The sequence below is a fragment of the Dama dama genome, chromosome 12 (assembly GCF_033118175.1).
Source record: "Dama dama isolate Ldn47 chromosome 12, ASM3311817v1, whole genome shotgun sequence".
Lineage (NCBI taxonomy): Eukaryota > Metazoa > Chordata > Mammalia > Artiodactyla > Cervidae > Dama > Dama dama.
The window spans coordinates 42,947,764-42,971,941 of NC_083692.1; the positions used below are offsets into that span (position 1 = coordinate 42,947,764).

Consider the following 24,178-nt stretch of genomic DNA (forward strand, 5'->3'; position numbering starts at 1 on the left):
GAAAGAAAAAAATGGTTCATATATGCTCATAAAAGATAAAGATGTACATCAAAATACTAAGAATGGGATTACTGAAGAATTTTCTATTTGCCTTTCTGTTTTGTATATTGTACATGTATACCCTGACCATTGAGTAATAAATCCCAAATATTAAATTTATAAAAGAATGGAATGCTGAAAGGTAGAGTCTCAAACTTAGAACTGATATGATTTTGAAAAAGCATGCTTTACTTATAATTGTCAGAAATAATTCTTAGTAGTTTAAGTCTCAATATAATCATCATATTTAAAATTTTGAATAGTTCCTTCAAAAAGAAAACTGTATATTAAATGATCTCATTACAATAAGCAGCTGAGTAAAATTCTTACTTGAAAAATGCAATGAGAAGATTGACCATAATGATATACTGTACAAAGAGGTAGACTGCTTGAAGAAATGGAGTCAACCATGTCCCAGGACCACAGATATGAGAGATAGTGGAATCATTTGCACAAACTTTAGAGAGAGAGAAAAAAGAATTAAAACACAGTAACTTAGCAGTTATCTGCTTCTAGTCAGTATTGGTATACATTTGTTTGAAGGAAGTTTTGATTATGTATAAATCTGTTTAACAGATTCTAGCAAAAGTTTCTGGACAGGCAGCCATATAAACACAGAAGAATTTTGTGAGGGATGCGGGTACTATTTTACCACTCTATTCCACACAAGGAAGTATATTTTCATATTATGTCTACCCTTCAAGGCAGGGTTTAGCTAGAGGAGCATTAAGGAGAATAAAACTCTGAGATTCAGCTACACATTCTAAAAGAAAAATAACTGAACCATAATAGTATGATTAAAAAAAAAAAGAGTATGATAAACTCATAGTCCATTTACAAACATGAAGACTACTGAGTTTAGTTTATCATGCCACAAAACAGGGTTGAAGGAATGGTTAGTGTCTCTCAAATACACAATGATTAGATTTTAATTCCTTGCTTTTTATTGCCTCCACCTGGAATGTTTCTGAAGCTATAACATACCTGGATTAAGGAGGGGAAGAGCTTTAATACCCACCACAGAGTTATGAGGAATAAGGTAAAATAAATTCAAGTATGGCAAGGATTAAAATTAAATAATCATCAATTAGTGACAAGTTTTATACAAATATTTATAATACACTTAGCACCTGGTACTTTCTAAGCATTTTACTTATTTAATTTGGCCTCATCTTGCAGCATACAAAATCTTAGTTTCCCGACCAAGGATCAAACCTATCCCTCCTGCAGTGGAAGGACTGTCTTAACTGGACTGCCAGGAAAGTGCTTGTATGCATTTTAAAAATATACACCACTGAAATTCTCTTCATGGCTGTATCATTCCTTTCAAATAAATGGTTTTATGGGCAAACTGATGCATACTGTCCTTTCACTCTTAAAAAAATTTTCAAATCTATTTCTATTTTATTCAGATTAGTTTGATGAAGCAAATACCCAAGAAAGCAAATGCAGGAGACTAAAAAACTTTATCTAATGCTTTATAGCTACACTAGAACCACATCAGAAAAAGAGCAGACAATAAAAACCTGGAAAAGAAACCAAAAAGGAAACCATTAAACACAAAATTTTACTAGGCTGGTAAAACCTGTTTTAATCAACGTCTGATAACAACTGGTGACCACTATGTTACCATCCTCTGTTCCAATCACCTATAAATAGGTGGGTAAAGAGCAACACAGGAATAGGAAGAGGGAGGAGTAAAGTAAGATGGAAGAGAAAGAGCAAGACAGAACACGAGCAAACTAACAAAAGTAAGATTCTGTAACTCAATGTGGAGGTCAGAAGAACATCCCTGAAAGTCTGCATTATCATCTATGTTCTCAAGCTGTCTTCTCGCTCAGCCACTCAGTTGTGTCCGACTCTTTGCAAAACCATGGACTGTAGCATGCCAGGATTCCCTGACCTTCACTACCTCCCGGAGTTGCTCAAACTCAAGAGTCAGTAATGCCATCCAACCATCTCATTCTGTCATCCCCTTCTCCTCCTGCCCTTAAACTTTCCCAGTATCAGGGTCTTTTACAATGAGTCAGCTCTTCGCATCAGGTGGCCAAAGTATTGGAGAATCAGCTTCAGCACCACTCCTTTCAATGAATATTCAGGGTTGATTTCCTTTAGAATTGACTGGTTCGATCTTCTTGCTGGCCAAGGGACTCTCAAGAGTCTTCTCCAGCACCACAATTTGAAAGCATCAATTCTTCAGGGCTCAGCCTTTCTTAGGGTCCAACTCTCATACCTGTACATCAGTACTGGAAAAACGATAGCTTTAACTACACGGACCTTTAACCTTTGTCTGCAAAATGATGTCTCTGCTTTTCAATTTGCTGTCTAGGTTCATTGTAGCTTTTCCTTCAAGAAGCAAGCATCTTTTAATTTCATGGCTACAGTCACCATCTGCAGCGATTTTGGAGCCCAAGAAAATAGCCTGTCACCATTTCCATTGTTTCCCCATGTATTTGCCATGAAGTGATGGGACTGGATACCCTGATCTTAGTTTTTTGAATGTTGAGTTTTAAGCCAGCTTTTTCATTCTTCTCTTTCACCCTCACCAAGAGGTTCTTTAGTTCCTCTTAGCTTTCTGTCATTAGGGTGGTGTCATCTGCATATCTGAGGTTATTGATGTTTTTCCCAGCAATCTTGATTCCAGCTTGTGCTTCATCCAGCCCAGCATTTCACATGATGTACTCTGCATATAAATTAAATAAGCTGGGTGATAATATACATCCTTGATGTATTCCTTTCCAAATCTTGAACCAGTCCATTGTTCCATGTCCAGTTCTAACTGTTCCTTCTTGACCTGCATACAGATTTCTCAGGAGGCAGGTAAGGTGGTCTGGTATTCCCATCTCTTTAAGAATATCCATTTTGTTGTGATCCACAGAGCCAAAGGGTTTAGCATAGTCAAGACGTTTTTCTGGAATTCTGTTGCTTTTTCTATGACCCAACAGATGTTGGCAATTTGATCTCTAGTTTCTCTGCCTTTTTTAAATGCAGCTTGTACATCTGCAAGTTCTTGGTTCACATGCTGTTGAAGCCTAGCTGGAAGGATTTGAGCATTACCTTGCAAGCATAAGTGCAACTGTGTGCTATTTTGAACTTTCTCTGGCAGGTGCCCATCTTTGGAACTAGAATGACTTTTCTAGTCTTGTGGCCACTGCCAAGTTTTCCAAATTTGCTGGCATACTGAGTGCAGCACTTTAACAGCATCATCTTTTAGGATTTGAACTAGCTCAGCTGGAATTTCATTACCTTCACTAGCTTTGTTCATAGTAATGCTTCCTAAGGCCCACTTGCCTCTTTAAAATAATAGAATAACCTTATGCAGACAATGTATTGAAAGGTGAATTTTAAAATTCCATAGTATATATTGATACAATCAACTAGTCAATTCCATTATGCTTGCCTTGTTTAGACATAGGTAACCTGAAGCCAATTTGAGGTAATGAGATAAAAATACAGGTTCAATAGGGAGCATCTTGGAAATGGCACATTTTCCCCTGGAGAGAACTATGGAAAACAGTGTCTCTTTCCTCCTGCTGCTAATGAGAGTCTTACAATTATAAAGGAAACCCTTTTTGAATCAGACACTGATTACAGAGCACTGGGATGAAAAAGAACAGGTGTCCTTAACTATCAGTTAGCCAATCACAAAGACACTCTAGCACTTTCTGTTATGTAAGTTAATATATGTCCTTATTGTGTAAGCCAGTTTAGGCTAAATTCCATTATTTGCAACTAAAAAAAAATTTTTAAATACTTTTTCAATTAATGTTTATGTTTCTTCTGAGGTTAATTAATGTATTGTGGGAAGGCTAAGGTTTTAACACCTTAATTTGTGAAAATACACAGTATTACTATAATGCAATTCTGACTTTAACATAAGATAAATTCATACACATTAAATCCTTACCATCAATTTCATAGGCATAAACTTCACCAAAAATCATCCAGTATGGATGAAAAACTATATCTTTAGCAAGAGTCCAAGAAGGTGCTTCGCGAGGATAAAGTATTGCCTTTCTGGGAACACCAAAACTAAGTAACACAAGAGCCATAATCACTACAATGTAGAACATATTGGCCACCTGTTAAAAAAATGAACACTGTTAAAATACATGGGGATTTATACACAAAAATAATTCTTCATCTTAAAAAAGAATTTCTAGCATTCCAATAGATAATTTGAATCTTTGAATTTCTTTTTATTCATAGCAGTAGCATTCAGGAAATCTCATCACTATATAAACCTAAGAGATATTATAGAAAAACTGATCTGTGACATCAGGCAAGTCATAGGCATCTTCTATATATTGAACCATAACATAGGCTCAAACTGGAGTCTGCCTATCTCATGTTCATGAAGCCTTTTAAACAAGTATAGACATAATGAGCAGATGCAAGGAACCAATTTCCGTGAAAGTTCTTCCATCCTGAACTCTATCATGGTGCCTTGTCTCCTGGGCTGTGAAAACCTTCTAAGAGGTAAATACAACAACAAACTAAATTATCAGTATGTGTGTCTAAAAAAGAACTGATCCCCATATCTGGTTAACAAACCCTTTTGCAAGTCAGGTGGTGTGCAATTATTTAATTTCAACAAAATTAAAAAGAGCCTAACTGAGCTATCACACAATACATCATTAAAAAACAATTTTTATTGCTAAATCACAATGTGAATTTTGACATCATTACTCAGGAATTTAAATAATAAAGTGAAATGCAATAAGAAAACTTTAATTTCTATCCACTGATTTATGTGTACATGTATTCAGCACTTACATATAAAAAAGTGAATGTAGTCTCACTCTAGCAATATGTAGTAATATTCATCCACAGAAAATAATCTAAGGGGAAAATCCCATTCAAGAGACTACATGTATAATAAATCTGTATTTTAATCTACTATGAACTAACAATAATTGCAGTAATAAATCAACCTAAAGTAAGTTATTATAACATTTTCATATATGTTTTGAACAAGTATACAGTGAAAGTAGAAATGGAAGGTGAGACAGTAAATCTAGAATAGATGGAGAAATTATAAAACATTTACTTAAATATAATCATATAGTCTTGATCCTTTAGCTTTAAAATTGTTAGATCTGCTAACAAATTTACTTTTAAAATTAAGTCAGAGTCCCTATAACCTGTAATCAAAGAATCCTAATACATTCTCCCAAGATTCCATTTTTTTTACTTATAAAATAGTTAAATAATATCTTAGTTGACCATTTAAGAGCACTACTAAGAGAATGTATGCTTTCAACAAACAAAATCTTGGGATAAAAGATTTTAAAAGGCAAATAATTCATCAAAACATTATTCATGGCATTCGCTACAATTTGAAATCCAAATATATATCTGTAATTAAAGAAAATGCCCAAATCAAAACCCAAACCTGAAATATTCTAAAATTATACAAGGTGTATTGGCTGATGATTCAGAGGTCTCTGGACTGCATACCTTTTCATGTAAAGCCTATTTGACAATCTTAACTCCCCTACTTTTCCTGGAACTACCACTACTTCATGAAACAATGCAAAATGATGAATAGTGAGTACTCCTTTAATGTAATAAATAGTAAACTAGTAATTTTTAACTAGGGAGAGCTGGATACACTCTCCTAGAGGGAAATAGTGTGAAAAAGAAATATAACAATAAAACTCTATATTCAAAAACCATAAAAATTTTGTTTTCATAATGCAAAGTAATGCAGGTAATCCTGTACTGGATTACTCAGAAGGGTTACTTAGAAGATAAATATAATCTAGAAGACCAATCTTCCAAGATTAAGGAAAAAGGTTTCAAAAATTCTAGAACAGATTTTTATAAAGGGGATAGATATTTTAAAAGAATTGAGAAAAAGCATAATATATAAGCCCATTTGTGAAATTTAACACAAATAAACACATGTAGTCATATACATGTCTTTTTTCCCCTATACATGTCTTGAAGAATGGAAAGGTTTACATCAAATTGTTAACACTGAATATCTCTGGAGGGTAGTCTGTCTGCTCTTGCTAAAATTTTAAATAGTAATTTTAGAACAAGGAAAGAAGTTACTTTCACAAAAGCAACAGAAGCATAACAAAGTCTGTCTTTTACACCACTAAAATCTGAAAGCTATTTATGGCAAGAGTAAGCCCAACACACTTTAGATTTTTTCAGTTCAAAGCATAAAAAACTGCACATTAAATCTGACATCTATATTTAAAAAACAGAATCTGCCAATTGGTTAAGCCTATGAGCAAAAGCAAATAGTGGGCATATTATATCAGGAAAAGATTAGATGTGCTGGTTATAAATTTTAAAAATAGTCTGGATCAGTAAAGATAGGAAGAAAGAGCTATCTAAAGATATAAACCATGACAGTGTTTGTTTAGTGACCATTATCTTGCAAAGTACATTAATAAGGGACAAGATTAGTGTGATGAGTTGGGAGATGCACATGACAAATCCTTGCAAGACTTTTTCAGACTGACCCTCTGGTTAAAAAATCATCGTAACAGACAACCTGACTTACCTGTTTTCAACATCCACACACTGAAAAGTAACTCCAAAGTGATAAGGAAAGACAGAAAAATGTCACCGTACTTTCATGGTAAAGAAAAATCAAAATTTAGGGGAAAAACTCTTCAATGGTTTCCCTGTATTTTTCTTCTCTAAAGTCCTACTTTTCAACGTTCTATATACTCGAAGCTACACCCTCTCTTCCATCCAATGTGCTAACAAACTGTACCTTACCACAAAAGAAGTTCCAGACAGGCTGCTCCTTTTTATTCCCATCTATCTCAAGCTTTTGAAGATTAGTTCACATTTCATTGCTTTATAAGAAAAACCTCCACAGACTTTTCTCTTTCCATGAATCCCTATATCCCCTTAACTTTATCAATCAACCACATTGATAGTTTACTAATAGCTCATATTTCCTAAAATCCCTTATGTAGGACAGGCTTCTCAAGCTAGATTTATGTAACTGTTAAAAATAATGACAGGACTCAAAAAATCAAAAAAGAAAAATGTGATTTCACAAAGTTCAGGGACAATATCTTAATACCTTTGCACTGTCTTGCAGAGCAGTGAGAATATAATAAACATTAAAAACTACTTGTTGAATTTTTACTGTTTTTTAAATCCATAATCTGCTAAGGATATAAAAATCAGGGAAAAAAATCTTAAGAACCAACCTTTTAAAGTACAATTAATGTTCACTATTTTTACATTGTTTTTTTCCTACTTGAAATGGCTTTATCCATCCAAACAACAAATATTTAGTTAAGGAGATTCTACAATGTGACAGGGACTATGATAAGTATTATAGATACAAAGGTGACTAACACCAAAGTTCCTACTCCAATGAATTTAAAGTCTAGAGGAGAATGTAAATAATCCAATAAAAATATAGTTTAAAATAAAGTTAGACACAGATAAATATTCTGAAGGGAAGAACATGGGTGCCATAAAATTATACAGTTAATAAACTTCATCCAGTTGAAAAATACAAAAATTTCTCCTTGAAAAAAAAATCATGTTAGAGTCAAGATCTGAATAATAAAACTAATTACTCAAAAAACCTAAGGATATGAGTATAGATGAGGATGACCATTTTACACACACACACAAAAAGAGCTATTCTTGGTTCTCTGGAAGGGGCTCTGTTAAAGAAAAAAGACAAAAGGCATATGTGACTAAAGCACAGGCAAGAGGTCAAAAATGGTAAGGGTAAAGTTCAGAAAGAAAGCAAGGAAATGTTACTACTGGTGGAAACTAAGTAAAGAGTACACAGAATTGCTCTGTCTTATTTCTTACAACTGCATGTAAATCTGTAATTATTCAAAATTTAAAGGGAGGGAAGGAAGGGAGAGAGAGAGGAAGAAAGGAAGGAAACCAACAGTCAAACTGGGCAGGGCTTATGCGTTTCATTAAGTACACTGATTCTAGGAGTAATGGAAACCATCAAAAAAACATTTTTTAAGAATGAGAAGTAACATGTTCAGATTGGCATTTTGAAATATTACTCTAGCTATTATATAGATTGAAGACAGGCCAGAGTGCTTATGAGTAAACAGATTACTAGACTATTGCTGGTACCAGATGATGACAGATTGGATTAGTGTGGTGGCAGTAATGATGAAAACAAATTCATAGATTAGACCTGGAAAATTTATATTTTTTTCAAATAGTCCTAACCCTTAAAAGTAGCATTTAAAAATTAAAGTATTTCAAGATAAAACAAATAACATTTTGTAACCTTATCCTATTAAACAGTTTCTTCAAAAGTTAACATCCTAGGAAATGGTTTATTTCGAATATGAGGCAAATAAACATGAACTATCTATTCTCTGATTCAAGTAAAACTGTATTAGTAACATTTTTATGATTCTAGGAAAAAATACCAATAAACCCATGAGTATTATCAGACACCTCTCAACTTACCATTTTTCCAATCATCATTACATAAGGTCCTGCCTGTTGATTTACAGCTAGAAAATCTAGCAAACGCACATACCAAAATATTATGTTAAGACAGTAAATTAATCTTCCAGCCACAAAAACATGATTATCATATGCATTCTCAAAGTTCCATTTTGCTCCAAATCTTAGTCCAAATCCAATGAAGAAAGAAATTATGGCAATTGTATCACTGATATTGAAGTAATCACTAAACCACACTTTAATCTTCTGGCTTATTTTTCCAGCTTCAGACATAAAAATCTAAAGGTTAAAAAATAATAATAATCAATTTATTCCTATTAAAACATATACCAGAATTCAATTATAATAGCACATTAAATTTTATATATCTTTTAATATTTCAAAGTATTTTTGACTGTCTTGGTATTTGATCACCAAAACAATTCAGTAAGATATCAGAGACATATTTCTTATCCTCATTTTCTATGTATAGGGGGAAGAAAGACCCACAGATAAATAACCTGTTCAACCAAGGTCATCCAATTAAGACACTGTAAATTCTGGATTAGAACAAAGATCCCTAGGCTTGGAATGTGAGATGCTTTTGAAAAGTTGTTTTACTTTTCACTGAAACAACACCAGCACATTCAACCAGGATCTTCCAAAAGTGCCTTATTTGCAGAAAGTAAACAACTCAATGGTTTAAATTGCTATACTTAGCTCTTCTCTTTGATGTAAAATTTTAAAAAAAATTTTATGTGGGAAATGGTAATACATTTACAACTTCAAAATCACAGTGAATCATAAATATTGAAAAGTCTCCCATTCTTCTCCCCTAGCCAACTGATTCCCCTTCCCACTAGAGGCAACCACTTTTACTATTATCTAATGAATTCTTGCAGAGCTGTTTTATGAATATACATTTAAAATAATTCTTTGCAATTTGCTTTTACCATTTAACAACTTAATTTCTTTAAACATATTAGTAAAACAATATATTCCATAAATACAGTGGCCATGGCACTCAAAGGAATTTAAAATGCATAGTAAGTTATTTAATAAGATAAAGTCCTATAATACCTAAGTGGGAGGGAAGTACAGTGCCTTCTATTTTTGCAATTTCATATATTCTCTAAATGTAAAAGCACAGAGACATGAAATAATTCTGATGTATTTAAATAAGTGTGTTATAAAACAACATATATGTAGGTATCAGTTTAAACAGAAAGTTGTAAAGAGATTTTTAGAACTTTTCTCCCCCGAAAGTCAGGGTATTAGAAAATTTACAATTTTACACTGAAAACTCTGATAGACACAGGGATCTAAATCTAAATGACAATTCAATGGGCAATATAGTACACTTTGCTCAGTCGCTCAAACTGACTCTGTGACTCCATGGGCTGTGTACCCCACCAAGATCCTCTGTCCCTGGAATTTTCCAGGCAAGAATACTCGAGTAAGCTACCATTTCCTACTCCAGGGAATCTTCCCAACCCTGCACTGGCAGGAGAATTCTTTACCACTGTGCCACCTGGGAAGTCTACAGGATACTTCAGAGGAGTGTAAAATAATAAACTACTTATAATTTACCCACCTGATTGGCTAGTATATTTAAAACTTTTTGAGAGTGGCAAAGATCATAAATATGAATGTTGAAATAAAAATCAAATCTACTTTTTGAGACAATCACTATCTTTGTAATTAGGACAAAGTTAACAACATACTAATCTCTCTTCTTTGATCATCACTTTTAGAATAGCAAAACCAAACATTTTACACTTTAATAACATCATCACCTACTGAAATTATGAATAACACCTACACATACCCATACACATAACCGAAACAAACAAAACACCCTCCAACTACAAACTAAGTTACTGGTAGGAAAAACTAAAGACATACCTCACGGACTTTCTCAACAGCATAGGTAAAAATATAAGCAATAACAATCCATTCTTGGACTGAAGGTAATCGTTCCATTTGTACAAGAACCACAAACGTATAAAGCATCAGAAATCCTAAGTATGCCAGCTAGTAAAAAAAAAAAAAAAGATATGAATAAAATTGATTATAAAATGCAACTTACTATGAACATTTCTAAACATACACACAAAGAGAGACTAAACTAGTCCCTGTGAAGTATCTCCCAGCTTTAATAATTAGAAAAGTTTCAGAGGGAACTCTTTTTCCATGCAGACATTGCATTTATCAACCAATCATTTATAAATGGTCCCCAAGGTACAAATGTATTATTCTAGACTTTAGTTAACTTTTTAGTACTTCCCACAGGAAGAATTTTATAATACCAGGTTTATGTTCTCAGCATAGTCCACATAATTTCACTTATAACTAAAGTACCATAACATTTTAAATTTACTATAAAACTTCATCACTGTCATTCAGAGAAGCATACTACCTGGCTCCTCCTCCTCTCAACCAAGTAGTACTCCTAAGAAAGACAACTGGTATTTTCTTAGCTTCTGGTCACAGAGGCTGAATCCCAAGAAATGGAAACAAAAATGAAAAACAGTCTTCCTAGGTAAAAGAACATCCCACCTTTCAGACTCTTATCAAGAAAAATTATAAGGAGATAGTAAGGAACAATGTAAAATAACTTTTGAAGAATCATTTCATTTAATTTCAGAGGAAAACCCAGATTCTTTGACCCCTGAACAATTGTGGCTGAGAATTTTCTCATCACTTTCCTTGCCTCTACAAGTCTTAAAATAAGTCATATCCTTGACTTAAGCCATGGCAGGGACGGGAAGTAAAATGCAATAAGTAAAGTAAAAAAGAAATTCCTATAGTCACATGAATTGTCCACTTTTAGTCATTCATACGAAACCTATGTTATTTCCATTAGTGGAGACAGAATTTGGGGATTACATTAGATAATTCAAATTTGTAATTTTAATACCAGAACAAGATGGAGCAAGAAATTTTTCAAACTGAGAAGGAAACGTACAGAATTAATCTTAGATTAATGGGCCTGTGTGTGGGTGACAAAGCAATTATCAAAGAAACAAATTCTCAAATGTTCATCTTAGCATAAAACCATTTGCCTACTTTGGCAACTCAAAAAAAGCCTGACAACAATGAAAATGAAACCCAAAAACATGACAACAAAATCAAAAACAATTGAAAATTTTTCTTGGTAAGAGAAGTAAAAACTTAGTCACTCAGCCCCTGGATAAAAGTAACCAATCTTATATGTTTCTCAGATAGAATCCATTATTCTATTGACATGTATGCTCTTTAAGCTGGTAGGAAAATCTGTCTTTCCACTGGCAAGGAAAAAACCAATTATGTGACAGATAACCTAATGTGCACTACAGTGAAAGAAAGAAGCTATTATACCACTAAAAAATAAAACTGTATGATCTAGATTACCTGTATCACCATGAACTAACACTGTAAAAAGGTTTACTTCTAAAATTGTAATATTATCTACAAAGTCCCAAAGCACAAGGAAATTATATTTGTATCATAAGTTATCAACTGGAAAATGGCTTTCTAGGGATCTAAGTTATATCAAGATTAGTATGCACTCTAAACCAAAGGTACCCTTAAAGCCTATCCTTTAAAACATTTTTCTGGCTCCAAGGAGACCTGGGCTCTATTCTGGGTGGTGTAGGCAGTGCTGCTCTACCCTCAGTCACTCAGGGGGGAGCGGGGGCACCCTGGAGGGAACAGCTGGGAGCAGAATGCACTGCCCCACCCCAAGGCAGGAAGGAGTCCTGGAGAGGGTGCCCCCAACTGGGTAGAGTGGTACCCATTGCAGCCACATTCCCAGCCAAACAATACCTAAACAGGAGAATCTGGAGCAGAGAAAGGTTTACTGAAGGGCCATGCTTGGTTCATATCCCCCAAAACCCAAACTCCTGAATCTCTCCTGACAAAGGACTGGAGAGGTTGGCCTTTTCAGCATTTCAAAGTCAGCTTTGAAAGTCTGGCTTGTGGTGTGATAGGAGCCAGTGAGGGAGAAGTACAGACCCCTTTGAAGGTATGCTCTCAAGATGCTGATGTGATTCCTCAATATGATATGGATGAGAAAACAACACAGAGCAGGAGGAAGAGGAGGAAATGGCAGCTTCTCGGGGACTGCTGACATTTAGGATGTGGCTACTGATTTCTCTCAAGAGGAGTGGGAATGCCTGGACTTTGATCACTAGGAATTACACAGGAACGTGATGTTAAGGAACTACTGGGACCTGGTCTCCTTGGGTCTTACTGTCAGCCAGACATGTGATCACCTTTTGTGCACAAAAGAAGGATCTCTAGAATGTGAAGAGAATAGAGACAACAGCCCACATACCCAGCTTTGTCTTATTATGACACCCAGGTTCTGATGACCAAAAAAGTAGGCGTGGAAGATTTGTTTCAAAAAAATGCTACTGGGAAAACATGAAAGCTGTCAACTTGGAAATTTAAACTGTAATAAATTGTGTAATATCTTAAGCAAGAGCTCTGTTATTCAATACCACAGCATTTATAATGGAATGACAAGCAATCCTTGCAGTAAATCAGACAATAACTTTGACCAAGACTCAAATCTTATGAAACTTCAGGGCACTGAATTTTCAGAAAATCATTCTAAAAGTAATAAATATAAAAATGTCTTTTATCAAAGCTCAATATTACTACATATAACAGGATTCATATGGAGAGAAGACTTACAAATGTAGTGAATGTGATAAAGGTTTTAATCAATCATTCATACTACACAGGAACACTACAAGTGTAATAAATCTGGGTAAGTCTTTATAAAAAATCTAAGTAGACACAGGAAAATTCGCACTAGAGGAAAACTTTTAAATGTAAAGAATGTGGCATAGCCTTTATATGGTGCTCAGAACTTACTAGACATCAGATAATTCATACTGGGGAGAAACCATACATATGTTAAGAATATGGCCAAGCCTTTACCCAGTGCTCAAATCTTAAGCAGCATCAGATAATTCATACTGCAGAGAAGCCTCAGGAAAGTACAGAATGTTGCAGAGTCTTTGATCAGCATCTGTATCTTACTCAGCATCAAAGTACTCATACTGGAAGAAACCTCACCAATGTAAAGAATGTGGCAAAGCCTTTAACTGGCTCACAAAAAAATCACAAAATTCATAGAAAAGTAGGAAAAAAAACATAGTAGGAAAAAACGGTACAAATGCAGAGAATGTGACAAAGCCTTTAAGCAAAGCTGTTACCTCACTCAAAATCACAGAAACCATACAAAAGTAGTAAATGATGAAAGACATTAGTCCTAAGTATATACTTCAGAAAACAGCCAAAGAGTTCATAGTGGAAAGAAACTTGAAAGATGAAGAAAATGTAAAAGTACTCAATCAAAAATCAAATCTAAATAAATATCAGCAAACACAGTAGAAAGCATTAAAGTCAATAACTTTTCTAGCACTGCTCTAAATGAGAATACTATAGAAAATAATCTAAAGTTAAAGCACCTGTAAAACTTATTTGTTGGTACTGATCACAGATATTGATCCAATTTATTGTTGGTATTGATGCTGAGACAGGTATAACTATTATTAGCATCTTTTTTATACTAGTATTATTTGAGGTTATTTGAAAGTAATATAACTCCCAAATTACATGACATGCCTTTCTTTCTAGTGTGAATATAAATTCATGTGTTTGACTGTTGATGCCTCAGAGATAAAAGAAGTTATATATTAGGTGGCAATCATTTATTTTCACTACTCCATGTATGTTTAAAGACTATAAGGTAAAATGTATAATGAAAAGCTAAATGGAGATGACATTTGTTGTTGATTTAAATCATTCTTATAGACGACTATCAGTTAAGTGTTCAGGGACTTACTCTTTGTACTAAAGAAAGAGAATCACTCTAAATTTAAGTAGCCGTGTCCATTTGCTTTTAAAGATAAAAAGATGGTAGTTCATTAAAATCCTGATAAACATTCACTAAATCAACAGAAGTCATAAATATTTGTTGACATGTTTGAAACAAATACATCTTCATCGAAAACTAAGAAAAATATGGAAGGGTTCTTCCATAAGAGGTTATAAAATTACTGTATATCCACATTTACCAAATAACTAGCCTTTTTTCTATAAACCATAAAAATCACAATTCTCATCAGTCTATTAGAAGAATTCTTCTGAATTTCTATAAACTATATTTTGAGAAAAGGATCACAGGTGAATTGTTAAAGGTTTACTAAGACCATATGTGAATTTAATATGTATTAATAAAACTGAATGATTTTTAATGTGGTTAAAAAAAATCTATTTTGCTCATACTACTTTAAACCATACCATGTTACTAATTCAGAAAGATATATACACCCCATGTTCATAGCAGCATATTTACAACTGCAAAGATATGGAATCAAGCTAAGTGTCCATCAACGATGAATGATCAAAGATGTAGTAAATATATACAATGGAATACTATTCAGCCATAAAAAAGAATGAAAATTTTGCCATTTGCAGCAACATGGACTTAGTATTATGTTAAATGAAATAAGTCAGACACAGAAAAACAAAAACTGCATATTATTTATATATGGGATCCAAAAAATACAACAAACCAGTGAATTTAACAAAAAAGCAGCAGACTCACAGCTATAGAGAACAAACTAGTGGTTACCAGTGGGCAGAGAGAACAGGAAGAGAGGGGCAACATAAACGCAGGGGAATACGAGGTACAAACCATTAGGTGTAAGATGAGCTACAAAAAAGGAAATATGCTACAAGCATATCCTGTACAACATGGGACATACAGCCAGTATTTTATAACTATACATGGATCATATTGTGAATTGCTATATTATACATTTGTAACATATACTACTGTACATCAATTATACTTCAATAAAAAGAAACCATACCGTGTTAAACCAGAATTTTACAATTGGTGCATGATAAAAGGCATAAAACTTTCGTGTGATTGGAAGCTTTTTTGATTTTATTTGTATCTCCATTTCATTCTTCCCTTCATTCTTGTCCAACAGTCTTACTTCTTTAAATACTTCCTAAAATAAAAATAACATTTATGGTACATTTTCTCACAATAAATTTACATTTACTTTAAATTTTTTTCCCTCCTTACCATGGGAATCTCTTCTGCTATGTTTTGAAAGTTGTTTTCACTGTCTTCCATTGTCATTTGATGAGCATCTTGAGATTGTGGAATATGAGACATTTCAGCCTTAGTTTTATATTCTAACATTAATATGGCAGGTGGAACTAAAATGCTTAGTATGACCTAAAAATTTTAGAAACAGATAAGTTCACATTTTAAAACTAATGACTTTCAAGAATATAATAAAAGCAATAAAAAGGTATAAAAATCCAGGTTATTAGTTAGCCATTTTGCCCCAGATAGTATAGAGGAAAAAAACACTTCACTTTTCACTTATATATAAAGAGGCCCAAGTTGAACTGCTTTAAGGAATAATAAAACATTTGAGTATTACAAGGGTACAGAAAAAATTCAATAATTATTATAGACTTGTCCCATTAAAAAATCAGATTACAATTTATTCAGAGAATACATTTTTGTTATAAATAAAATTCAAGCCTTATGAAATTGCTATGTGCTTAATTTTACCCTAAATCTCTCTGCAAGTGTTCCATGTCATAACGTGATTTACTCAAGTTGTTTCCTATAAACAAAAAGGTTTATTTCTAAACTTCTATGTATTATTTGCAAAATCTTAAAAGCACAAAGAAATTATAATTGTGTATCAGGGTTTTCTATGACAACTGTATATCAAGGTTAATCTTTCACCATTATTTTTAGTGTATGATTAGTATTTATTATCCACTTATAATGGTCTGTGATTAAACTACTTGCATGATCTCTGCCTTCCATATTTCCGTGCCTTATTTAAGACATGACAAAAAGGAAAGTTTAAAGCAAAATCTCTCACTATAATGAAACTGAGAGTACCAGTTAAATATTTTACCCAAATTTTTAACCATAAAAACCAAGCAGATCTAATATACGTGAAGTAAAAATTAAAAGTAACAGATTATTAAGTTAGTAGATATGGGCCAGGATCTAGAATTTTACAATCTAGGAATCATCTTTTCATAAAACAGCAACTTTTTTTCATGGCTGCACAGGGCTATATAAATGCCAACACTCCCATTCCCATTTGTTGCAATCATGTATCTGGTTCAAACTGGGAAAATAATCATTATACACCACATCTGAAAAGAATTCAGAGTGAAGGGGGAAAAAAGAGGTCATTTAATGCCACTTACAATAAAATGCCAACACCACAACTCTTACTGCCCTTACATTTTACTCTACTGGTGGGCTAATTCCTGTTCTTTTTATCTAATCACATACTTAATATTTTTTTTTCACATACTTAATGTTAAATTATTTCGAAAGCATACCTTGTACCAGGAATTTTTCCTCATATTCAGCCTTCCCATCCACATATCAGATAACAACATCTGTGTACAGGTGTGGGCTACAAAAGGTCTAAGTCTTGAAGAAACTGCTAACTTAAGACAGGTAGAATTACTCCAATTTTTCAGTTCATAAGTGAGCAATTTCATAGCCATGGTTTCATCTTGTCTGAAGGACTGTTCCAGTAATTCAACTGCCAGTTGACCAAAATCACTATCAAAAGATAAAAGCCAAAACATATTCAAATTACCAAATTGCAGTTTTAAACCATTATCTTCAGGGTCATTCATAAAGATGTTCCAATTTTTTAATATTTTCAGACACACTTGGGGAATTGTGAGGCATCAGAATAGCCCTATGTTTTCAGATATCTACTACCCTATGGAAATTACAAAGTATTAAAATATGTCACATCAGGAATGAGACTGAAAATGTGACTCCAGAGCACTTTCCCCTGGTCATAGAAATAAACGTACAGACTTAGAGGAAACCAAAACTGACAATGTTCAGATGCTCTGTTCAAAAAGTCTCTATATAATATTTCAAATAGTAGAAAAGGTTGGTACCCAATAGAGAAAGGAGAAGGCAATGGCACCTCACACCAGTACTCCTGCCTGGAGAATCCCAGGGATGAGGGAGCCTGGTGGGCTGCCTATCTATGGGGTCGCAAAGAGTCAGACATGACTGAAGCGACTTAGCAGCAGCAGCAATAGAGAAAAAGAATGTCAATATGGCCTAGAATGAAAAATATCCTAATCTTAAATCCCTGGTGAGTTGATCATAGGATCTCTGTTTTAGCTATTTTCATAATAACTCCTATTTCTCTTCCAAAGAGAGCCCATTTGGGGGAGGGAGGTCCTATTCTCTATTATAAAGCTTTCTATCTATACAAACTACCATTCTAGCTTAATATTCCATTACTCCTCTAAGTAAACTGTAAAACTTCTGTGAATTGTTTCAGTCTTCTACACATGTAGCTCCACCATATGAAATGCCTTTCCAGTTGAACTGAATTTATTTCCTTAGAAAACAGCTTACTTTTCTTCCTTCTTTACCACTTCAAATGGAAGTTTACCTAATCTAATTGCTATTATGTAACAATTGCTAATTGTTATTATGTGCAACTAATTAGTAAACTGACTTCTGGCATTTCTTCTTTCTTGCTAAATATTTAACTCTTGAATTGTAAATGATATAATAACCTCTTTTTTACATGCCTAGGTCTCTGAATCTTTTTAAAAAAGACTTAAAGATTTAGAAGTGGATTTCTCCTAATTTTACCAATAAAATTATATATACACATACCCAATTAGTGCATGGCACTATAATCTCCACTTAAACGTTTGATATTTTTTAAATGTTTCAAATGATAAAATGTAACTTACTTGGAATATTGTTTCAACTCTTCTGACGTATCATCTACAAGGTCACTCTGCTTTGCTTCATATGCCATTGAACGATAGATCTTACAGGCAACTAATGCTTTAGCCATTGATTCTTCACCATGCTGCCATAAAAAACGGGCCATAAGCTGCCTCTTCATGAGGCAAGCCCAAATTAATAGTTCATTAAGTGGATAAGGAAAGCGCTTGGTTTCTGGATCATCAATATCTACAATTTCATCTTTGGTTCTTTTCTTCTTTCCTTCTTCCACAGCTGTATCAATCTTCAAGAGGAAATAAATATTACAAGGCTCATTAAAATAAGGCCATATGACACTCATGTGAGAATTTTAATAAAATGTCCTTTGATTTTTCATATAAATGTACAAATGAAAATAGAATAAATTTTATATATTTGATTTTTATTACAATTCAAATCCATTTTATAGAAATGTTATTCCCCAAAAATGTCTTTGTAGAAGTTTTCCAAGATGAGAGAAAGAGCCTCAGTATTTCCACTAGCATCCGATAAAACACAGTTCTAATGAACGAAAAGATTGGTACCACTTTGTCTTGCCTACTGTTAATCAAGTAAATTTGGAATAAAAGAAGGCAGTTAGGCATTGACCAAAATATCTAAAAATTTTGATTATCATAGCTAAATATAAAAAACTTAATAGAATTATTACCTCATATTATTTTTTTGGTATATAGGAAAACTGAGGCTTTAATACTATATCTAAAAACAAAAGATAATTCTTACTAAAACAAGTAATGTTTTTGTTTCATAATACCAAGTAACTTAAAAAGAATAAAATCCAAAAGCCAGAACAGGTAATATTTAAACAAAAATACCTTTGGTCGGTAGGGCTGTGCTGTTTTAATGAAATGATTATGCCTAGTTTTTTCCTTTTTATCTGCTCTATTGCCAAAAGATTCCTGACTCTTTCGCAACTGAGGAGTACTGCTGGAGGTATTTCGGCCAGACCTCTGAAAGCAAAAGTTTATAAGTTTTTACAGATTTAAATACACTGTTACGCTATAAAAATTAAAAATCAATTTTTACATATACGTGTTATATAAATATGTGTGTACACACACCAATTAAAAAAAAAAAACCCAACATGATTTCTCTAGGATTTCAATTACAAAATATTTCTAAGTACTCTTAGTTGAAAACCTTGATTTTAAGACAATTCTATCAATACTTTTACCATTCTGAGTTAATATTTATAAGCTCATTTTAAAGCATATCTATAGACTTCCCCCAAATATTACATACCCGATTATTTCCACCAAGACTATTATATATTAATCGAAAACGTTTCCGAGTGTAGGTGCATCTATAGGTTCCTCCCATAAGATATTCAATAACAAGTCCTATATCAATTAGAGTGATCTTATATCCTGGAGGAAGATTCCCCTGGAAACAAAACATTAGTTTTAAAAAGGCAAAATTGTATTTCTCAATGTTTCCAAGCCATGCCTAGCAACATGCCTATTATTCTCCAAAATAACAAATGTTTACTTGCTACAGGAAAGCTGGAGTTGCCAGCAGCTACCTTTACAGAAAAAAGTGACTTGCTTCTGTTTGCTTTTGTAAGAACAGGGATTCTGAAATTTGAGGTCCCAACAGTGTGGCTCAGGACAAGAGTATGACTTACAGTAGGAAGATAATTTGAGGGAGGAGGGAGAGGGGCTCAGGATGGGGAACACATGTACACCCATGGCGGATTCATGTCAATGTATGGCAAAACCAATACAATATTGTAAAGTAATTAGCCTCCAATTAAAATAAATAAGTTTATATTAAAAAAAGATAATTTGATCTCTCCACTGTACTAATACTTCACAAAGAGGCAAAGAAAGCTCTAAGTGCCAAGTTATTCCATCTCACCATGGCACATAAGTTGTACTTTCCTGCAAAAATAATGCTATAAATGTTTTCAGTTGGGACCATTAATACTTATTATTGTTTTTAAACCAAAATTATATTGTCTATATTATAGATTACACAAATTTGTATAGCATTGACTAAAATTTAACTACCACTTACAACAGTGTTCAGAGCAAAGCCATCTTTCTAGGGCATCAATTTACAAATTGGAACATAAGCCATTTTTCAGTTTGGAAAGACTGTCTCAGAAAGAAGTATCGGTGAATTTCATTAAATAATCTTAAAAGGGTTTAATCATCAGTTAATTTATATATATTAACCAATTCTGCCCAACCATATTCAACATTCTTTCATCTCCCTAATTGTAATTTTATGAACTCAGTACTCTTTAAAATGCTTATACTTTTTACATTTTAGCTACATCTGTGAAGTTTCTAATTTCTAGACATCTATGTTCTTTAGGTCACCAATTTAAAAACTAATAAAAACATATTTTTACCTTAAATACAAGACTTTTGTTTTTATTTTATCTTAAGCAATCTCAAAATATGTTTTGTGACTGAAGATGTCATGTATGATAGATACTGTAGTTTTGTTTTTTTTTAAATCTGACAAATATCCTTATGTTATAAATTCACTTGAATAGGAAATATTTAAATTAGGAAAAATAGGGATTTCACTGGTGGTCCAGGGTTAAGAATCTGCCTTGCAATGCAGGGGATGTAGTTCAATCCCTCGTCAGGGAACTAAGATCCTTCATGCCACAGAGCAACTAAGTCCACACTCCACAATTATAGTCCACTTGCCACAGTGAAATATCTCTCACAGTGCAATGAAGATGCCACATGCTACAACTAAGACCCAACACAGCCAAACAAATAAAATAAATATTTTTAATAAAATTAAGGAAAATAATGTGTTACCTAAAAAAATAAGAAAATCAATTTTTCAAACCATACAAACAGCTCTTATAAAAATTTTTTTGAATCAGAATATACTCAGTTACTGCTAGTACTTTAGGATTTTTCACTTATGGAAGTAGAAAAATTGGGCTAATTACTATAGTCATCAATGTAAAAGTAGTTAACATAACAAATCTCATATGTGAGATTTCCAGAATTAACAACTATAGCTCTGCTAAACCACCTAAGTAAATCACAGTGCAAATGCATTTAAGAAATCCCTGGATTGAAGGTCTCCCCAATTACTTAGGCTTTCTGGGTAGAATAAAAAAGCAGCTTTAATGACTTTAAAAAAAACAAAAATTAGTGTGAAATGTCCAGAAAAGGAAAATCCATAGAGAGGGCAAGGAGATTAACAGTGGTATAGGGTGAAGTCAGAAGTAAGGAGTAAGGAACAGGAATGAGGAGAGACTGCTAATGGATATGAAGTTACTTTAGGGGACTACTGCAAATACTCTAAAACTGTGGTAAAGATGGCACTACCCTGAATACAGAAAAGTCACTGAACTATACACTTTAAGTGGATGAATTTTATGGTATGTGAAACACATTTCATTAAAACTATAAAGATAAGCATGTGGGGAAAAATGAATTAAAGTAAAACATTTTAAGTGAAGTTAAAAGTTCTATGAAATGTCCGTTTTATTAGATATGTTACACAACACAGAAAATGACACTTCTATCCAGTTTTCAATCATTTAATAGTACACTCACCCTTATCAGCAAGCAAAAAGTGAAGAATTTTGGAAAGAAAGCATTTTCATGAAGAAGCTTTAAAAATAATTCAATTAACTAAATACAAGTACTTTTTCATCAAGTGAAATAAAACTGTTGGACATCAATAGTTTAAATTGTTATAAATTTTAAAAATAAATGTTTAAAACTAGTAACTCACAGAGAATCCAGTAGAAGAGAAATATCAGCGTATCAAATTTAGTCGCCACAGAATGGCTTTAGATCATACGACAGCGTTACATATGCAATTACTACCAATACTGAATATAAAAAGGGGAGCGTGAGAAAGGAGGAGAGATGGCGGCAATAGGCGGGGGTGGGGTGGAGTTGGGGGACGATGATGACAGACATAGGGAGAAAGAGAGAGAGCCTTTTCAGCCTTTTTATCGGCAAATCTGCTATTGAAGATCACCAATCAGTGTTTCTTTCAATGCCTTTATTCAATGTCCTTTAAATATCCAGGGAACAAATTTCTTCTGAACACAGAGAAAGAAGATACATCCTATCAATGATCATCCTTTATGGACAAATGAGCATCATGAAGTTCATCATACTCTATCCTGGATGACCAGAAGCTCAGGTCTTAATTTCATAGACTTTATTTTTAAATGTTTTTAGAAACAAATGAAGTATAAATGATTTTAAAATAACACTTTTCAGAAACAAAAATAATCTCTTACCTGCTTGACATCTCGAACAAGATGAAACAGCATTGGATTAGTTGGGCCTTGTTTCTTTAATGAGAGAAAAAATCAGAGCAAACTATTATTTTTCTTCTAAAATAACTTTTTTGTTACTTATAGGACTTTTGTTCTTACACAAATTACACTGTTTTTGTTACAGAAATTCTATTCATAAAATGGAACAAAGAAAAAGATATACCCATTTCACACTGTCATATTTACCTTAAACAGGATGTAAAGTTTCTTATGTTCTTACATTTATTTATGCAAAAACACAAAAGCTTTTGTTTTCTAAAAGTCATGCAAACACTGCAAGCTTCACAATTATATGTTAAATTTAATTTATATTTCACTGATAGTAGAAGCATACATTCTCTTTCCTCTTGTTAAAATGTCCATCTCTGTTTCTGTCATTAATCGAGTCTCAGCAAAATATTAAATATTTTGGGTAAGAAACCTTTAACATTTATATATGCTGTATTTTCCCTATTATCTTAATTCTATTTAAATAAAATATTACAGTAGACTAAACACGTTTCATTTTTACGTAATCTTTTTTTGGGGGTATCCTATATTTTGAAAAAATACCCACTGTATCTCTCTCATCAAGACTGAGATAAAAGGGCCAAAAATATATTCTTCTAAACTTTTTAGAAATGTCCTCATCTATATAAAATTTACTGCAATTAATTCTCTGCAGCATAAATCAAGAGGCTTACTGTCAATACTTTAAATCTGATGTTTAAAAGAAATATCAAATGAAAATTTTCTCCCACCAAATTTTTCAAATGAAAATTTTCTCTGTTATAGTTAATTTTTATAAGGTTATTAGTAATCAATTCAATTTACTTTTCCATTTTTATACAATAGGACCCTGATACCAAAAAGTTTGAGAACCACTGCTTTATCATGATATACATAATCCCGTAAATTTTAAATAATTTTATCAATAATTGATGCTGAAAGTTAACTATTATCTTAATAACTCTGAGTTATAGTATTAAAACATTACTTGCTTTGCTAATTGGATCAATTTTTATTTTTACTGTTTTATACTTGCTTTACATTTCAGGAATAAACCTTACTTCAGCACAATAATCCATTTAATACTACATCTGTTCGCTAGAGACAGTAGAATGCCAACGAAGTTCAATTTGACTGTGCTAGACACTATTAAAGGAAAAAAATAGGGGGGGGAAAAGATATAATCCCTACTCAAAGGAAATTTACGGTCCACAGTAGAAGATACAATTGTACTTAACAAACTAAGACATCGGGGTTTACTATACCAATGCCTTGGCATTTGAAATAAGTTTAGACAAAGAATAAAATCCAGTAACTGGGTAAGTACTTTGGAAGAAAAATGCAGACCAGCAATGTGTAAATAGCAAATGCTTTCTAAAAAAGCTTATATTTGAGGGAAATAGTAGGTAGATGATGTAGTTGAAACAGCCACTCTATAGGAAGACGGGAGATAGGAATTGAAAGGCTGAGTGACAGAAATAGCTGAGGCAAAATTTCAAAAGCCGGAGAGCTTTGAAAATTAGTCTAAAGGCTTGCATATTATTTTATACATGTCGGGGAGCCATCAAAAGTTTTTAAACTGAGAAAACTATGATAAAATATGTGACCATAAGAATATCTGGGTTAAAGATTTGCAG

The 24,178-nt window shown here is 33.0% G+C and overlaps 1 protein-coding gene across 1 annotated transcript in view; it reads right to left on the bottom strand.

Moving 5' to 3' along the window:
• Positions 1 to 24,178, bottom strand: part of TRPM7 (transient receptor potential cation channel subfamily M member 7) — a 104,217-nt gene that overhangs the window by 29,599 nt on the left and 50,440 nt on the right. Inside the window, exons 13-23 of the mRNA XM_061157140.1 lie at positions 22,515 to 22,568; positions 19,523 to 19,663; positions 19,096 to 19,230; positions 18,244 to 18,524; positions 16,843 to 17,071; positions 15,545 to 15,700; positions 15,324 to 15,467; positions 10,357 to 10,485; positions 8,473 to 8,751; positions 3,947 to 4,121; positions 370 to 496 (exon numbers count right to left, since the gene is read on the bottom strand). Of these exons, the coding sequence (XP_061013123.1) occupies positions 370 to 496; positions 3,947 to 4,121; positions 8,473 to 8,751; positions 10,357 to 10,485; positions 15,324 to 15,467; positions 15,545 to 15,700; positions 16,843 to 17,071; positions 18,244 to 18,524; positions 19,096 to 19,230; positions 19,523 to 19,663; positions 22,515 to 22,568 (1,850 nt within the window). The remainder of the gene's footprint in view (positions 1 to 369; positions 497 to 3,946; positions 4,122 to 8,472; positions 8,752 to 10,356; positions 10,486 to 15,323; positions 15,468 to 15,544; positions 15,701 to 16,842; positions 17,072 to 18,243; positions 18,525 to 19,095; positions 19,231 to 19,522; positions 19,664 to 22,514; positions 22,569 to 24,178) is intronic.